The 13,100-nt window shown below is 44.4% G+C and overlaps 1 protein-coding gene across 6 annotated transcripts in view; it reads left to right on the forward strand.

The window, feature by feature from the left end:
- PRUNE2 (prune homolog 2 with BCH domain) overlaps window positions 1–13,100 on the forward strand; it is a 313,858-nt gene that overhangs the window by 210,712 nt on the left and 90,046 nt on the right. For all 6 annotated transcript variants that reach the window (XM_064291211.1, XM_064291209.1, XM_064291212.1 and 3 more), the window contains 2 exons: window positions 949–8,209; window positions 8,545–9,328. In XM_064291211.1, the coding sequence (XP_064147281.1) occupies window positions 949–8,209; window positions 8,545–9,328 (8,045 nt within the window). The remainder of the gene's footprint in view (window positions 1–948; window positions 8,210–8,544; window positions 9,329–13,100) is intronic.

Consider the following 13,100-nt stretch of genomic DNA (forward strand, 5'->3'; position numbering starts at 1 on the left):
ATTTACAGGAGCTCTGTGGTTACTATTGTTACCTCCACTAATCCTGTGGGGCCATTTTCAAAGGCCCACGGTGGCAAAATACCCTTGACATTTCAATAAAACTGTACAGCCATGGCAATGTCGGTGTCATGCGGATGGTCCCGACTTCCCAAGTCAGCTTTGGGTCCTACATCAGTCTTCTGGGCTCCCTATCTCTGCTCCCCATGGCAGGAAGGGGCAGCTTTGGCTTGAATGACATTTGGAAAATTCTGCCCCTCGTAGCTTCTTTCTTTTTTTATCCTTACTCCTTTGCCTTCTGAAGCTATCATAGGTTAAAGCTAGTTCTGGCTGCCTACTCCTAAAGACAAGCCTTTCCTCTGATCCATTTCTCCTTATTCTAACCTTTTTTCACTAGTCTTGAAGGTACTGAACCAGCAACATTTCCACTTTTTTGCAAACCTGAGTTTCACTCTGGTTGAAAGATGGTATTAACATTACACTGAAGAAAAGAGTTTTTTAAAAAAAACCAAACCTGTTGCCATCGAGTCGATTCCGACTCAACTTATAGTGACCCTACAGGACAGAGTAGAACTGCCCCATAGAGTTTCCAAGGAGCGCCTGGTGGATTCAAACTGCCAACCTTTTGGAGAAAGGAGTTAGATGGTTTGAAATTTCTTTCCCCTTAGCTTTCAGGAGCCAGCAAAACTGGGCAGCTAGATTTTGAGTTAAATGAAAAGACAGCTTGATAGGATTGGAGAACGGGATAGTGCTATGTTAAGTGGTACTTTCTATGTTTTACATTGCACAGCTCTCAGTTGTTTCAGGTTGTATGTTTTTTTTAAAACAAATTAACACACATTAATTTTATATTAATTAATATACTTATTTAATAAATATAATTTTTTTAAACCAATTATAAAGAGCAAAGATGGCCTGAGTGCTCACCAAACCCCTGTGCCTCCCCAACAGATTTGCTGTGAACTGGAAGAGTGTCAGAACCCCTGCCTAGAACTGGAGCCCTTTGAGTGTGGCTCTGATGAGATACTGGTGTACCAGCAGGAAAACCCTTCTGTGACCTGCGATCAAATTCTTCTCCTTGTCAAGGAAGTCATCAATAGGAGGTGTCCAGAGATGGTCTCTAACAGCCGGACTTCCTCCACAGAAGCTGTGGCAGGCAGTGCCCCACTCTCCCAGGGGTCTTCTGGGATTATGGAGTTGTATGGTTCTGACGTAGAGCCACAGCCCAGCTCTGTAAATTTCATAGAAAACCCTCCAGATCTCAACGATTCTAACCAAGCTCAGGTGGATGTCAACATGGACCTTGTTAGCCCAGATAGTGGGTTGGCCACCATTAGGAGCAGCCGTTCATCCAAGGAGAGCTCAGTTTTCCTCAGTGATGACAGTCCAGTAGGAGAAGGTGCTGGGCCTCACCACAGCCTCCTTCCAGGGTTTGACTCTTATAGCCCCATCCCTGAAGGGGCAGTAACTGAGGAGCATACACGGTCCGGTGAACATGACAAACATTTTGATCTCTTCAACTTTGATCCCACACCCATGGTTTCTGGGCAGTCCCAGCCATCTTCCCATTCTGCTGACTTCTCCCCAGCAGATGACTTCTTCCCCAACAGTGATTCATCAGAAGGACAGCTCCCCACAGGGCCTAAAGGACTTGATGAGATAGAGATCAACATGTCTAATTATTCATCTAGTTCACTTTTGTCAACGGCTGGCAAAGACAGCCTTGTGGAATTTGATGAGGAGTTTGTCCAGAGGCAAGAAAGTCCCAGGGATAACTCTGAAAGAAATTTGAACCTGACAGATTTTGTGGGAGATGAATCTCCTTCACCAGAAAGTTTAAAAAATATTGGAAAGAGAATTCCACCGACACCTATGAATAGCTTTGTAGATAGCTCACCATCCACTGAAGAACGAACCCTATTCTATCCAGAAGATACCATCCAAAATGTAGTTGACACAGGCCACTCAGGGCAGCCTCAGTCTCGTGCGAGGTGCAGCAGCTGGTGGGGGGGTTTAGAAATTGACTCTAAAAACATTAGGGATGCATGGAGTTCCAGCGAACAGGAGTCTGTCTTCCAGAGCCCTGAATCATGGAAAGAACATAAGCCAAGCCCAGCTGAAAGGAGAGCCTCAGATTCTGTATTTCAACCCAAGAGTCTTGAATTCTCAAAATCAGGTCCCTGGGAGGCTGAATTTGGTCAACCTGTACTGGGTGGCAGAGAGAATCAAGATCAAACTGAAGAAAACTTGCAGCTTCAAAACCTGCCCACTGAGAAAACACATTTACCGAACGCTTCTCCTCAGGGAACAAACCACCTGATAGAAGACTTCTCTGCTTTGTGGCATTCTGATCGATCTCCCACAGCGATGCCTGAGCCATGGGGAAACCCCACAGATGAGAGTGAACCAGCGGCTGTAGGCGCATTTCCTGCCTGGAGTGCATTTGGTAAAGAAGGTGACACTGAAGCCTTGAAAAATACCTGGAATCTGCACCCTGTGAGTGGTGAAACACCTTCTGTGATGGACCCGAATGAGTGGGCCATGGCAAAAAGTGGCTTCTCTTTTCCTGCAGAAGACCTAGTAGACAATTCGCCCAGTGATGGAGATAACGAAGCAACTCCAGAAATCTGGGGCAAGAAGAACAATGACTCCAGGGATAGTATCCTTGTATCTGGAAATTCCAGTTCGAATCTGGATCATGTGTGGAATCATTCTAAGTCACCAAAGGAAGACCAGAATGGTTTACTGGGTCCTCAAATTAGAGGAAAGGTATATGAAAAGGTAGATTCCTGGAACTTTTTTGAGGAGAGTATCAAGAAAGGAGGATCAGACGTTCTAGTTCCTTGGGAAGATTCTTTCTTATCATACAAATGCTCCGATTACAGCGCATCCAACATAGGGGAAGATTTGGTGACTTCCCCCTTAGATACCAACTACTCCACCTCTGACTCTTACACGTCACCAACATTTGCCGGACAGGAAAAAGAAACTGAAAACAAGTCATTTGATAAAGAGGAAGGTTTTGAGTCACAAGTTGCTAACTCCACCGCACAGGAGGCTGAAATGCCTCCTCAGTCACCACAGGAACCATCTAGAAATCGAGTTAGTTCAGGTCCTGGAAACCTAGAAATGTGGTCTCATGCAGATAACAGTTCTGAAATAAATACCACTCACAGCCCAGATAAAGATTTCCTCCAGATTGAGCACACATACGATAAGAACATCTCCATGGAGGATGACGTTGGGGACAGCAGCCAGTCCAGCTATGATGACCCCAGGATGATGCAGCTGTACAATGAAACCAATCGACAGCTCACACTCTTACACAGCAGCACCAAGTCCCAGCATGGGGCGCCCGACAACCTCGACTTGTGGAACAGAGTGATTCTGGAGGACACGCAGTCCACCGCAACGATCTCGGATATGGATAATGATTTGGACTGGGATGACTGCAGTGGGGGTGTGGCGATCCCCGGTGAAGGTCAAGTACAAGGATATATGGCTGAAAGTACTGAACCAGAAACCCGGTTTTCAGTGAGACACCTAGAACCGTGGAGTGTGGAGTACCTGGAAGCCAATCAGGTAGACTGGGAGCTTCCTGTCTCTCCAGAGCCCAGCAAGGACACTGCTCCCGAAGAATGTCACATACTGAATGAGAAAAGTGGACAACTCATTGCAGACAGCATTTGGGATTCTGTCATGAGAGATAACGACATGTCATCCTTAATGTTACCCAGCCTATCACATATTACAGATTCAGAACAAAGCAGATCAACTCCTGAAACTCCCGGCTCAACAGAAAAAGTTAAAGACAGTGACATCCCAGACATGCTTGATGTCTCTGAAGCCAGTCAGTCCGAAGCACTTACACCTGACCGTGACAACCAGGATGTGTGGAGGGGAACCTTGCAGGGTGATGTAGCATCCTTGGCCACCAGCCTTGAGAGCCCAGGCCATTTTGGACGTTCAGATCTATGGAAAGGTCATAGCTATGGGCAAAGTGGAATTGAGAAGGAAGCCCATGGCGCCTCTGAAAAGGAGGGCATTGGTGAGGAGGAGGTGATAAACTCTGAGGTGGATAGCGCCTCAGCGAGTCCTAGAAAAGGGGAAGGTGACCAGGAACTCTCTTCTCCAGTTGCATCTGAGCATCAAGAAACGTGCATGGAATTAGGCAAAATCAGCTCTCCTTCAGCCACTTCCAGTCCTCAGACTGAGAAACTAGAGGGGATTTTAGAGCATGAGAAGGGAACTTATAATCTGGATTCCTGTGATGTTCAAACAGTAATGTCTACAAATAACGTGCAGGCAAAAGATACCTATGAAAAGCACCTCCTGAACCAAAGAAATTTGAGTGAGGCTACTGAAGTTTCAGGTAGGGTGAATTCAACAGAAAATATATCTTTATCTGAAATGGATCTTGAAGAAATAGAGAAATGTAACATTCTGGAGCCAGAGAGAATGAATGAAGTGTCACCTCATGAATTTCCCCAAAGCCCCGACATTTGGCATGGCCCTAAAGAGAATGATGTGCAGGCAAGTTGCACAAGTTCTGAGATCACCAAGAATCTTGAAGTTGAGAGTACTGAAAACAGCCTTCCAGGAGCTAGTTCACCTGGAAATTATGGCAAAAATAGTATTTCTAGTGAGTATACACATTCAAGTGCATCCAGCCCAGATCTAAATGATTCTTCAGCAGCTTTGCTTTCCTGGAGACACATATCAAGCACTGAGCACAATGAGAAAGAGAATCAAGATGATTGGAGTGGACAGAATCACCAAGAATCTGAAGCAGTTACCACTGATGGCCAAGTAGAATTAATTCCTGAAATGAAAGACCTGGAGAAAAACAGAATGGAAGAGTTTGAGAAGACCTTTGATCCCAAGGTGCCTAAATTTTTAGAGATTTGGAATTACTCAGCAGATGGCGATTCCCTGTCCTCTTTGTCCAGCCCCGAAACAGGCAAATATTCTGAATACTCAGGTGCATATCAAGAAAGAAACCTTGTGGTTAGCCATCAAGAAGAAAACGAATGTGACACTCCTGAAACTGTGCAGCCGGCGGATACCAAGTTCATTTCAACAAGCTCAGGCTCTGACGATGATAGTGCAGATGATGAAGAGTCAGTGGAGAAAGAGATCCATTTGACCACTTGCCAAGATGCTCGCAGTGAATCCAGAGCTTGGAACTCGATGAATGAATCTAATCAGTTCTTGACCACATCTGATCTCAACATTCAGGAATATTCTGAACATATAGGCAGTTCAGAACCAGCAGAGAGTGAGAATAAGTCAAGCCCATTTTATGATGATCAGCAAAGCAGTCCTGATCATTGGAATTTATCACCACAATTAGATTCATTGAATGAATCTAATAAGCTCTTGGCCACAGCTGAACCCAGTGTTCAGGAATATGCTGAACATATAGAAAGTTCAGAACCAGCAGAGAATAAGTCAGACCCATTTTGTGATGATCAGCAAAACAGCCCTGTTCCCTGGAATTTATCACCACAATTACATTCATTGGATGAATCTAGTAAGTTCTTGGCCAAGGCTGATCCCAGCGTTCAGGAATGTTCTGAATATGTAGGCAGTTCAGAACTAGGAGAGGATGAGAATAAGTCAAGTCCATTCCATGATGATCAACGAAGCAGCCCTGATCCCCGGAATTTATCACCACAATTAGATTCATTGGATGAATCTAGTAAGTTCTTGGCCAAGGCTGATCCCAACACTCAGGAATGTTCTGAATATGTAGACAATTCAGAACCAGCAGAGAATGAAAATAAGTCAAACTTGTTCCATGACGATCAACAAAGCGGCTCTGATCACTGGAATTTCTCACCACAGTTAGATTCACTGAATGAATCTAGTAAGTTCTTGGCCACAGCCAGTCCCAACACTCAGGAATGTTCTGAATATGTAGACAGTTCAGAACCAGCAGAGAATGAAAATAAGTCAAACTTGTTCCATGACGATCAACAAAGCAGTCCTGATCGCTGGAATTTTGCACCACTAAAGGAGACTGAAATACAGGTTACAGCAGTGGATAGGGAGACAAAATCTTCCCCAGAAGCAGTGAAGACAGCAGATACTACATGGCAGATATCTCCCCAAACTCAACCACAGACTACAAATAATTCTAAATTGAAAATGCTTGGCTTCTCAGCTGAGAGTGCTGAGTGGTGGACTGCCTCTCCACAGGAAGGAAGACCAGTTGAGAGAACATTTGAAGGGGAGCTGTCAAATTCAAGTGAAGTGTTACAGATGAATTCTTCAGTCTACCAAAATGTGGATGCCTGGCGACTGCCCACCCATGGTGATGTTGAATCCATGGAAACCCATCGTACTACTCCTTTCAAGGATAAACATCAGTCCACCTTTCCGGATAGTAATGCGAAGAACTCCCATGAGCAACTTTGGAACATTCAACCAAAAGAACCAGTCTCAGATGCTGATGAGCTTAACCAACTGGAAATATTTGACCAAATTAAAGAAAAGAATTCAAGAGAGAAAGTCTTCATGTCTTCTGCTGGTGATGAAGTCACTTTTGAAACACATACCGAAGAGCAGTGTCAGGATACTGTGCTGCCAGTTGGGGATCAGCCAGACCCAACATTTACAGGTGAAAATGAATGTGTTGTATCTCATGTTTCAACTTTTGAGTGTCAAGAAACAAATTGGTGGGAACAAGAAAAATTATACACCAGTGAAATTACAAATTCAAGCATTGCCTCAGAAAATGTCCCTGTTGTCAGTTCTCCTATCCAACTGGTAAAGAATCCAGGCTCAGAATGGAATGAGTCTATCTCTAGTGAGGGCCCTCAAGGTATGTTTGTTCCAGATATTTTACATGGCAATTTCCAAGAGGGTGGGCAGCTGGCCTCAGCGTCACCTGACTTGTGGATGGATACGAAGCAGCCCTTGAGCTTGAAAGCAGATGGTGAGAATCCTGACATACTGACTCACTGTGACCATGATAGCAACTCACAGGCTTCCAGCAGCCCTGATATATGTCACGATTATGAAGCAAAGCAGGAGACTGAGCACCATATCAGTGCTTGGATGGAACCTGAAGTGGAATCTAGTGAGTTAAATGTCACAGAACCAAAGATGGATGAAGAGCCCAGTCAGGAGCCTGGGCAGGCATTAGTCCCATACAACTCAGGACTGTATTCTCAAAATGTCATTCCACTGCCTGCAATGAGTGAACAAGCAAATGGTAGTGGCATGTCTCAGCCTGCCTCTCATAAAGTTTCTCTGGAACCTTCTGAAATAAATGATGAAAATGATACAGATTTGCAAGCATCAGAAACAGGAACCAGCCCAGACGCAGCACCAGTTTTGAAACTTTTTGACAGAACAATCCCAGTGAATGAAAATGTGGGAGCCAGTATTTTTGTGACTCACTCAGAGCCAACTCTGGATGGCAATAGCCATTTGATATCAGACAACTTTGCTCCTGAAAATAAAAGAGATGCGAGGGCCTTGCTTGTCTATGAGCAACCTTTTATTACTGAGAGCCCTGCCTCAGTTACTGACACTCTCTTGGTCTCAGACATGTGTCTGGATATAAGCGAAGCTGCCTTTGACCACAGTTTCAGTGATGCCTCAGGTCTCAACACATCCACGGGAACAATAGATGACATGAGTAAATTGACATTATCAGAAGGCAATCCTGAAACGCCAGTTGATGGGGATGCAGGGAAGCAAGATATCTGTTCATCTGAAGCCTCATGGGGTGATTTTGAATATGATGTAATGGGCCAAAATATTGACGAGGACTTAATGAAAGAGCCTGAACACTTTCTCTATAGTGCTGACCATCCTATAGAGGAAGATGTCCTGAAGCAACCTCTGGCACCATACACTCCTCCCTTTGATTTGTCCTATCTGACAGAACCTACCCAGGGTGCTGAAAAGATAGAGGGAGCTGAGTCTCCAAAGGGTGAATCTCTAAGGAGCGAAGCCGCAGAGCTATTGCTTTCTGCCGTGCCTGATCGAATGGGCAAGGAAAACCACACAGAGACTAAAAGCATACAGCCTGGACAGCTGGTGGCGCTGCATATTTATGAAGACTCTGAGTCCCTTTCTTTGTCTTTGCCTGCAAGAGAAGGCTTGAACGTTGAGTTGTCTCCATCCAACGATGTTGACTGGGATGCAGAAACAGATAATTCTTACTCACCAGCAGGTGGAGACATAGGACCACCAAATGGTAAGAAATGTCCCTCTCCACCAACCCCAAGAAACTACTTTCATTAAACCCACTCAACTAGCACATTTGTAAGATACCCCTTCCCACCAATGTGGGTAGACAGGAATTAACTATATTTGCAACTCATGCTTAATGAAGTCCTGAGTAACAGCAGTAATACCTAATGCGTAGCGAACAATTATCCCTGATGGTGCATGAGAAAATGAAACATCTCCAAAACAAAGCAGTTTCTTAAAATATCTCTTTTTAGATGGATCGTTTGCACAGATCACGAATCGTATAACGTGTTAATTAAACCTCCTTCTCCCCTTTTCACCTTTGTCTTCCACTTCCAGGTGCCAACAAGGGGATATTAGACTTAGAAGAAGAAAAAGTAATTCCTACCAAACACCCTGAGCAATTAAAATCAGGATACAAGGAAGAAAGACGCACAGAGAAGAATGAAGATCACCGCACACTACACATGGATTACATACTTGTAAACCATGAAGAATATTCGCCTCAGGGGCCAGAGGCCTGTGAAGCAAGAGAACACACATTTGAATTAGAAGAATCTCACACAAATTCTGAAGAAATGGGGCTGCCAGGAACTCAGTTAGCAAGTTTCCCAGACACATTTAAGGCAGCCTCCTTAAATGAAAGACGCAACTATTCTCCAGAGAGAGTAGTTTCCAGAGATGTTAAGAGATCTTCTCCTGAAAGCCCTGGGCAAGACCAGGGTTGGATGGTCTTGGGCCACAGTGAGGTTGGTGATCCAGCGTCAGGAGGTTCCAGTCAGCTGGAAGCCAAGATCTCAGAGTCTGGATGGTCTGCCGAGGCTATGGCGTCAGCCTCAGATCCCAGCCGGGGCAAGGGTTACCAGATGCAGGTTCTGGGAGAAGCGCAGCGTCTAGAATCTTTAGTGCTAGAGGAAGCCTCTGGTCTGAGCAGCCAATCAAGGAAGACCGAGAGCCGTGGCGGGGCTGGGCCAGATGCTGTTACATTGCCGGCTGTTGCCCGTGACAATGAATGGGAAATGCTCTCACCACAGCCTTCTCAGAAAAACATGATGCTTGAAGCAGAAATGGAGGAGGAGACAGAGTTCCTTGAGCCCAGAACCAGGAAACCAAGACCAAACGGGTAAGCAAAAAGCTAGATTTATATTTTCCTGAAAATCATTTTATTTAGAAACAGGAAGATAATGAAAGATTGTGGAATATGTAGAATTCCTAAATGATAGGAGCTTTGCTTGTATTTATTGCAAAATACACCATTGGGAAAAGCAGCTTCTAGATAACCATAATGACGATTTGTGTCCAGTTTCAGCCCAAAAAACCATTTCGGTTTCTATCCAGATTCTCATACCTACTCTTCTATCCCTCTGCCCCCACCTACTCTTTTTTCTTCTTATTTTAATTATTATTAAACAAGCAGTTGAAGTTGGGGCGGGGTGGGGGAGAGCACTACCATTTATTCCACATCTACTGTGTGCAAGGCAGTTTGCACGTCTTATCTCATTTAACCCTCACAACAACCCTGAGGTGGTAGGTATTATTATCTTTATTTTGCACGCACTGGTCGGGGAGGGAAGTGGGTGGAACTTGAGGCTCAGGAAGTTTCTATACCTTGCTTACAATGAAGTAACCAGAGTGAACACTCTGGGATTCAAAACTTAACACCTCTGAAACATACACCTTTCCAGACTGGCACACTGTCTCTCTTACACATTTCTGGTTTTATTAAAGGACGTAACTTTTATGAATGGAGTCCCTGGGTGCTACAAGTGGTTAACACACTCAGCTGCTAACTTAAAGGTTGGAGGTTGGAGGCCACTCAGAGATGCCTTGAGAGAAAGAGCTGGTGATCTATATTCTGAAAAATCAACCATTGAAAATCCTTTGGAGCACAGTTCCACTCTGATACACACAGGGCTGCCATGAGTTATGATCAACTCAACAGCAACTGAGCTTACTCACTAATAGGGACAGAAAGACTCCACAGCAGGCTAAAACCTTAGTGTAAAATAGTCATCCCCTAATTGGGAACGAATTGGCTGAAAAATTGGCAAACAACCATCAAATCAATCATTCAATCATTCATTCATTCATTGATTTTTGAGACTCTGCATAACCAAAACCAAACCAGTTGCTAAGTCAATTCTGACTTCTGGCAACCGTATATGTATCAGAGGAAAACTAGGCCATGACTGCGACCTTTTGGAAGCAGATCACCAGATCTTTCCTCTAAGGCAACCCTGGGTGGATTTGAACCACCAGCCTTTCAGTTGGTAGCCAAGTGCTTAACCAGTCGCGCCACCCAGGGACTGCAGTATATTGCAGGGAGCAGAATGTCATTCCTGCCCTCAAACTTCAGGCTTTTCTGAAACTCTTTAGAGCCCTTCATTTCTTCTCAGTTGCCCTTATAAAGCCCTCCTGCTTCCAGGGACAAAAAGGCTAGCTCTGAAAAGGAACTTAAGTGAAGGAGAACAATCATCTTTCCTACTTAAATTGTGGTGGAGAAATCATATTTCCTTCCTTCTCATTTTGTGTGTACATGACGCAAGAAATCTGGTTCCAGCCTGGCTCTGCCATTAACCAATTATATATTTTAGGATAAACCTCAAGCTTACATTTGCTCATCTGTAAAATCAGTGGGTCAAAAAAAAAAAAAAAGAAACCAAACCCACTGCTGTGTCCGACTCGTAGCGACTCTTTAGGGCAGAGTAGAACTGCCCCCATAGAGTTTCCAAGGAGCGCCTGGTGGATTTGAACTGTCAACATTTTGATTAGCAGCCATAGCCCTTAACCACTATGCCACCAGGGTTTCCAAAATCAGTGGGTAGAGCTACAGAATTTCAAGTCTTCCTTTACTGCAAGTTCCTTTAAATTCTATGAACTTAACTTCAATAGGAAGTTCAAATAGGAAGTGTCCAGGATAGCTTTGGCATTCACAAATTACATTTCCAGATGAAAGGAACAGAGAAAATGGAAGAGCAGGAGTATACTGAGGGTTAGTAGAGTGCCCCTAAGGAGTTAAAAGCTCTACCATATCGAAGTGCAGCTTCATAAACGTAGCCATTTTCAGTTGGCCTAGCCATTCTTTCTTCCTGTCAAGCTGTTTCCTTCCACAGAGACCCCAGATCTGTTATTAGAAAAACAGTAGCAGATGGATCCCAGTTGCCCTGCTGGGATTGTTATAGATTGAGCTCAGAGCTCAGGCGGCCTTGAGTTGGCTGAGCTATTGTTTGGCTTCTTGTCTACACTTTGCACATGTCCCTGGAATCCAACAGATGACGGTGTTCAGCTGTGCCACTAGTGCCTTTTCTCTCAATAAAATTTGTTTACTCATTCTTTTTGCTCAGCCTCTGCAGTCACAGAACTGTTCCCACAGTGAGGGGAGAGCAAACCAAACCTATTTGTCGTCTAGTCACTCATATGAACCTGGTACGATGGAGAAGAGCTGTCCGTAGAGTTTCCAAGGAGTAGCTGGTGGATTCGAACTACTGACTTTTTGGGTTGGCAGCCGAACTCTTAACTACTGTGCTGCTAGGGCTCCACTGTGCTACCAGGGCTCCTTAATGGAATGAAAGGGGATTAGAATTTTCCTTTTGGCATTTGTAGTACCTTTTGCATAAATAATTTGCTGTGAGTGCATTTGAAAGCTTCCGTCTCTGCAAGGCTCTAAGCAAGGTTTTGGAAGGATCCAAAGCTGTCTAAAACAGTCCTCACAAAGCGGGCTTCCCAGGCGAGCAGCATCAGCACCACCTGGACACTTGCTAGTTAGAATTGCAGATCCTCAGCCCCACCCTAGAAGTCCTAAATCAGAGACTCTGGCAGTGGGACCTAGCAATGAGTGCTTTAATTCCTCAAGGTGATTCAGATGCATGCTAAAATTTGAGTTCCAGAGGCCTAAAATACACCCCCAGCCCTCTAGGAGTACACAGTTTAATTAGGGAATTATGACGGAAGAGGAAAGGTGGAAGATTGTGTAAAGTTTAAATCAATGTCAGTTTAAATATTAACCAGTTGTCGTCAAGCTGGTTCTGACTCATGGCAACCCCATGTGGGTTAGAATAGAACTGTGCTCTATACAGTTTCCAGTGGTTGATTTTTCAGAAGACCATCAGGCCTTTTTTTTGAGCTGCCTCTGAGTGGATTTGAACCTGCAGCCTTTGGATTAGCAGCCGAGTATGTTAACCGCTTGCACCACCCAGGGACTTCACCTTTACTACTACTGCTTATTGTGTTCCACGGGTCCTGGGCTATTAGGCCATTGCATACATTTTCTCATTGATTCCTTCCAGAAGGTTAATGAGGTAGGTGATAGTATTGTTCTCATTTTATAGACGAAGATGTTGAGCTTCAGAGAAGTGAAATAACTTGCCCAGGGGCAGAAACAGTACTTGAATCACAGGCAAGTGAACTGCAAGGCCTCTGACTGCAGACCATGGGGGCTTTCTAGCCCTGATCCTCCAGACCCAGACCCTGGAGAAGTGGAGAAAAGGGATTCCAGTTTAAATATGAATAGCTACCAATTCCAAGGATTTACTCAGGACCAGGGACAGTACCAAACCTTGTATAATACACTATCTCACTTTACTTTGACAACTGTATAAGGTAAACATCATATAAATGAAGAAACTGACTTTAACCTTCAGAAAGGCTGAATTGCATGCTCTGGGTTAGTGGTAGAAAGTGGAGAAGCTGGTGTTTCAACTTGAATCTCAGATTTCAGAGTGTGCATTCTGAATGCTGCTAAGAGGAGGGGCATCTGTTTAGGGCAGCTTGGTGGAGGTGGTACCGGGGACGGCTTCTCCTTCACGCACAAGGGTACAGTGCCTAGGGCCCATGATACTTTCAGGGCCCCCCAAAATATTTTAATGTCTTTTAAAATCAGAAGAAAAAAATATGAT

This window comes from Loxodonta africana, chromosome 9, assembly GCF_030014295.1.
Source record: "Loxodonta africana isolate mLoxAfr1 chromosome 9, mLoxAfr1.hap2, whole genome shotgun sequence".
Classification (NCBI taxonomy): domain Eukaryota; kingdom Metazoa; phylum Chordata; class Mammalia; order Proboscidea; family Elephantidae; genus Loxodonta; species Loxodonta africana.